The 6,020-nt window shown below is 41.5% G+C and overlaps 1 protein-coding gene across 1 annotated transcript; it reads right to left on the bottom strand.

Moving 5' to 3' along the window:
- Positions 1-389: 389 nt before the first annotated feature.
- LOC125553342 (uncharacterized) lies at positions 390-4,866 on the bottom strand. The gene is made up of 2 exons (XM_087516601.1): positions 4,328-4,866; positions 390-3,995 (listed from the first exon to the last, which is right to left on the bottom strand). The coding sequence occupies exons 1-2, from the start codon at positions 4,592-4,594 to the stop codon at positions 3,891-3,893; spliced, it is 372 nt and encodes a 123-aa protein (XP_087372727.1). The 5' UTR covers positions 4,595-4,866; the 3' UTR covers positions 390-3,890.
- Positions 4,867-6,020: the final 1,154 nt, after the last annotated feature.

Below are 6,020 nucleotides of genomic sequence, written 5' to 3' on the forward strand. Positions count from 1 at the left end.
CTCGATTCAACGCAGTACCACACTATGCTTATCTCAAGATCAAGATGCCCGATCCACGTGGCGTCATAATGGTCAATGGAAATACGGAATGCTCCCTCCGTACAGAAGAGCACACAGCTGCCTTAGCAGCAGAAATACAGAGCGGCCTTCTGAAGCAGAACCTTAATTCAACTGCCGAGCCCACGGACACCGTTAAGAGGGTCCGAACTACTCTGCAACAGGAGAGCTCGGCTCGTCAGGAGCTTGACTAGCAATCTGGTCTCCTTCTCAGTCCCGATCAAGTGATGGCATTCGTACCGCGCGTGCATAACTACGCACTCAAAATCGCATGGGCATCGATGGAGGCATAGCTAGCATGTGGTCCATAGTACGGCTCAACCGACATCAGATACACACATGATTTCACTTTTACTTGTTTCCTTTTCAGGTCTCAATCCCATAGGCACCATCTGGTGGTCTGGTCATCGGTCCTCTTCTATATCTATACTACTATTAAAAGACCAAACATGAATTCCCCTACAGACACACCATAAAGTGTACACAGGATTACTAAAGACGTTTGATTAATCCAACTAAATCACATCTAACAGACCATATTACATCAAGAGTCTACCACGCAAATGAACGATTCAGATTAAATGTTCTGCCAGCAAACGCGTCCCACTCGTCCTCAATTAGCAGGGATAAGGGATTTCTATCCCGTAATCTTCTCTCTGACACTTTGTCTCTCCTGCCTCATGCCCCACGGACGTGAACGCATATCGCCGCCACCGCCCACCGCTCCTCCTACTGGCTGCTCCCCCATGGGCGCAAGCGCGGATCGATGTCGCTGTCTGCTCCTCTTCTGCTACTGCACGGACGCAAAAACAGGACTCAGACGCCGCCGTTCGCTCCTTCTCTACTGTCCCAAGGACGCGAGCACAGGCCGTCGTCCGCCACTTGCTGCTCTCCACTGCCGCCTCATGGATGTGAATGAGGGTCTCCAGCACCACCGTCCGCTCCACCTCTGCTGCCCCACGGACGTGAGCACGGGGCACCGTGGCCGCTGCTCGCCTGCTGCTCTCCTCTGCTGACCCACGGATACGAGCGCAGGTTGCCGCCGTCGCCACGTTGAGGTCCTCGCCACCAAGCCAGCGAACTTTTATCAGGTACGAACTTTGATAAGATTTTCTTTACCTTAACATCAAGCCGCCGGCTGGGTGTAGAAAGCTAGCTCACGGGAAACACCAACTCTCCCCACATATTCAATTATTACGAGTACCATAATTAGAAGATTCTGCAATTGCGACAACAAAATTAATAATGGCCAAAATGATGGGCATTAGTCAAAGTTCATGGGCAGATTCCTCATGGCAGATTTGGGTCAAAATTCAGAAATACAAATTTGCATGAAACTGAATGCATGGCACTGAACATATTCAATTATTAAGAGTACCATAATTAGAAGATTCTGCAATTGCGACAACAAAATTAATAATGGCCAAAATGATGGGCGTTAGTCAAAGTTCATGGGCAGATTCCTCATGGCAGATTTGGGTCAAAATTCAGAAATACAAATTTGCATGAAACTGAATGCATGGCACTGAACATATCTCTAATCTGTTCAGTTATATATAAGTAATCACATAACTGAGGACTGACATCCAGCTTGGGTAAACGAAAGAATTAGCAACAAAATTTTGGATATGCCTATCTTTTGTAGCATCGAAATCAGATAGTCAACAAGCTCTGGATCAACAAGACCCTGAGCACGTCTTTTCCCCTAACAGAAAAAAGTGACATCCCATTTGATAATAGGAAAAGGTAGACAACATCCAGGAAAAGGTAGACTCGGCTCCTCCACTCATGCTTCTATGAATTTATACTTGCTAAATCTAGCAGATGCTTCTCTGAATTTCTACAACCTAAGTTTGGTACATGCTTCTCTGAATGTTGGCCTGCCAATTGCTATTGTATTGCAGTCTTGAGAGTAATGTATGCAATCCATTTGTGCCAATGAATTACCACATTTTTATGTTAGTTTTAGGCCATTTGAATGAATGACTATAAAAAATCTCTATGACAATTGTCAATCTACAACAATTCATTTTGTGCAAATGAAATTCAGTACATGCCTCTCTAAATATCTGCAATACAATTAAGCAAAATTTCTTCTTATATGTTGGCCTGCCAATTGGTATTGGGTAGGGTACCATGCATGCATGTTTTTCAAAGCAATGGAATGAGTTTAAGCTGACTCTGGCAACTAAGGGTCATGTTTTTGGCACTGAATATATTATCTGGGGGTTTCCTTTTTAATCCTACGCTTGCAATACAACCATCCCGAGTTACCTGTGAGGCTATGACTCTACAAAGCTTAAGCTGGACTGCAACTGCCTCTGAAACAACAGCAAGTAATCTATCTAAAAAATTGGTTTACTACAACAATGTGGAGTATATAGCAAAGCATCAACTAGCAGAATATACTACTCTAAATGCTTAGTATTGCTTTTCTATAGTAGGCTTTCTTGGTTTGTAGTGGCCAGCCTAAAATATCACTGTCCATGTGAACTTTACTCTGTTTCTAAGTCAAGTTTTGAACAACTTAGTGGATAGTTCAGAGGTTATATTCTTGATAGTTGACATCTGAAACAAAAGAAAATAATTCTAGAATGATATTTGATTTTGTAGACATCCAACTAGAAAGCCACTTTACAGCGATTGCCGCTAAAATAAGCAGAACCCAGCCGTGTGCATTTTCGTTACCTATTATTTAATAAAGTAAGCAAAACCCAGCCTTGCCAGAAGTAACCTATGATTTAAAATAAGTGGAACCCCGCCTTTTCTGGCCTTGACTGTGCGCTTTCGTGGTTGTGATTACTTGAAAGGGGTAATCCATGTGTCTGTAACATTGTTGTCTAAATCATAGTGCTCTTAATATTGATTTTGTTAGATTTCAGCATATTATACAATTTTGTCTGCCGTTCTGTGATTAACGTTAAATGCTATTCATGCAGCTTCTGCATCCACAAAGTCCATGTTCAGAATAGGCGAAAACTAATCCTTGAGCAAGCTTACTCCTGCAAATGTTGACCATCAAACAATCCTCTTCATGCCCTGTCGAAAATAATTTCTCCACCCAATGGCATCTGTCGAGGTATCTCTAAAGCCAATGCATTTAACTTTGTGTGTAATAGCATTGGAAGCACCCAAGTTTGGGTCCTCCGAATATCATTGTGTTATAGACACAACTCAATTTAAAACAACATTTTTTTACTACTTCTGTATAATGTAAATTCTAGAACCTTTGGCCAGTAATTCGGGATTGGTTGATACAATGAGCCACCGAACCTTTGCTTCTGATTATTTTGTTTAACATGTTCAATTCTTTGTATGTCTTAAATTAATAGACCTCAAATTTTAACTGGGGTTGCCAGTTCACTAGAAGCACGACAAATTATCTTCTAAAAAGTAGTAATAAACATGTTCAATTCTTTGTATGTCTTAAATTAATAGACCTCAAATTTTAACTGGGGTTGCCAGTTCACTAGAAGCACGACAAATTATCTTCTAAAAAGTAGTAATACTGTTAAATGGTATATGGTCCTCATGAAGTATTAATAACCTAAATTTAGACCTCTCTCTCATTATATCGTTCTGAAGTAATGACCTAAATTTATAATAGCCGTAAGGTATGAGTTCTCCAGAAGTTTTTCATTGTTACACTGGAATCAACTTAATCGAACGTCAGTGCCAACTTAATTGGCTGTATGTGTGGAATTAGATTTATTGTGAAACTTGTACTGCCTGAATGTGTCAGCAGGAACTAATTTAGATAACAGGTGCATCTGAACAATAATTCTGTAATATTTCAAATATCAGACCGACAAGATGAGATATGAAAAAGAACATCAACCTGTTGACCTTTTAAAATGAGACCTTGAAGCATCCTGTGGTAGACCTTTGGTTCCTCTGTCATCATCTAGACCTTTGAGTCTTGTATCATATGGAACCCCCTGTTGGTGTCCAGTGGAGAAGGGACAAACATTGAGTACATCCCAATTGACAAACATTGAGTAATGTATGAAAAATGCTTCAGTTAAAATGCAATTCACTCAGTATTTAGCTTGTAATAAGTACTCTTGAGTTTTGTTTCATCCAAATCAGATACAGAATTCCATCATAGCAATATAGCAGATTAGCAGGCTTCTAGAATGAAAAGTTTGGCTACAAAGCACATGAGGACTGAACAAACAAACCCTAGCTTTCTTTTCTTCATATAAACTTAGTACTTCAGATAAATTGTTCTGCTATATGGAAGTGAGACCTAAGCCCAAGACTTACCAGCCTGAGCAGGTTGGGCGGCAGCTTGGCAGCCGGAGCAGGCTTCTATACCTCGGCGTTCTAGGCCGCCGCGGCCAGGAGCTGTGTCGGGCAGGCTGGCGTCGTCGCTGAGGTTGGACACCGGCGGCAGCGTCGATACAGGGGAGACCGGAAGCGTTGGTGGCAGCGCGAGGTCGTATCGGAGGTGGAGGCTGCGGGGCGAGCCGTGGTGGGGAGAGGATGCCGAGGGCGAGCCGTGGTGAGGAGAGGAGGCGGCAGGGAGAAGCGACATGTGCGAGGCTATGAGGTGGGCAGAGTGGCTGCTGTGCGGTGAGAGGACTGGATTTTTTCTGATAACTAATGCTTCTTTATTTCTTTTCTCTTGAGAAACGCATCTTTATTATTTCTAAGTTTTTTTGAGGGATTATTATTTCTAAGTGTGGCTACTGTGCATGCCGGCGAGAGAAGTGTCAAACAGGCCCAACAAGCGAATGCCCGTACGAGCCTAGGTAGGTCTGGAAGCGGCTCACTCCTCTCAAGAAATACAGGAGCTGATCTAGAAGACGAGTGAATCCCCTTCGCACAAAACGGTTGCGTCCTTGCATCCAGCAGTCTGCCAAAAAAATTATATATATTACACATGATTATATATAATTTTTGTTTGAAATATATGTCTCATTTCCACAAAATAGACTCAAAAAAGGAATTATGTTCGCTGTGTTCATTGCTATGAAAATGACGACCTCAGTAAGCAAGGACGCAAACATAACGGGTCGGAGGTGCATATAAGTAAGAGAAATATTTTTTTTATGTATGTTAATAATTACTTTATCGAAATACAATTCAAGTGAAGTGGTTTTTAATTGTTTTTCGAATGTTAGTGATTATCTTTTATATAGACGTAAAATTTGACATATATTATGTCAACTATGATTTTTGTACTCATTTGATTTGTATATTTTCCAATAATTATTTTAATTTTATATCATGTCAACTCAATTGATCAATGTTTGAGACGTGCGTTGCACGTGCACGCTTACTAGTGAAGGATAAACGCATCAAGACGCCAAGAAACGGAGACATATGTGGGACTTTTTAGGTGATTCCGTTAACGATAACTCTACCTAAAAGTGCGTTATATCGACTAGAGGGGGGTGAATAGGCGATTTTTATGAATTCTTCACTGAGGAATTTGCAGGTGAGGAAATTTCTTAGCGAAGAACTACTAGCAGCGGAATAAGTACTCAAAAGTAAACATAACAGAGCACAAGCATAGTCATTATGATGAAATGAAAAACAAGCACACAGTACAGAAAGCGTAAACACAGGATAGCACGGTGTAACACAGAATGAAGACAAATAGAATGAAAAAATTGAACTAAGAAAATTGAGAAAGGCTTCAGTCAAAGTTTTCAAACACAGATACGAACAAGCACTCAACACAGTGATGAGGAAATGAAAGGGTTGAGAAAATAGAACCAGTGAGCTTGGAGAAGACAATGATTTGGTAGACCAGTTCCAACTACTGTCTCAGTTGTACATCTGGTTGGAGCGGGTAGGTATTTAAACCTGAGGACACACAGTCATCACCGTATTCTCCTGGAGCTAAGGTAACACAGACCTCGCCCAATCACTCGAGGTAAGTCTTCAGGTGACTTCCGAACCTTCACAAACTTGGTCACTCCGCGATCCACAATTCATCTTGGATGCTCTAGATC

This window comes from Triticum urartu, chromosome 1A, assembly GCF_056163025.1.
Source record: "Triticum urartu cultivar PI428250 chromosome 1A, HENAU_Tu73, whole genome shotgun sequence".
NCBI classification, from domain to species: domain Eukaryota; kingdom Viridiplantae; phylum Streptophyta; class Magnoliopsida; order Poales; family Poaceae; genus Triticum; species Triticum urartu.

Bases quoted from the DNA above. Each gene is read 5' to 3' on its own strand.
- LOC125553342 (XM_087516601.1), bottom strand. From the start codon at position 4,594: ATGTCGCTTCTCCCTGCCGCCTCCTCTCCTCACCACGGCTCGCCCTCG. The intron at 3,996-4,327 runs GCTGGTAAGTCT...GGACACCAACAG, and splicing joins CTGCCGCCCAACCTGCTCAG to GGGGTTCCATATGATACAAG.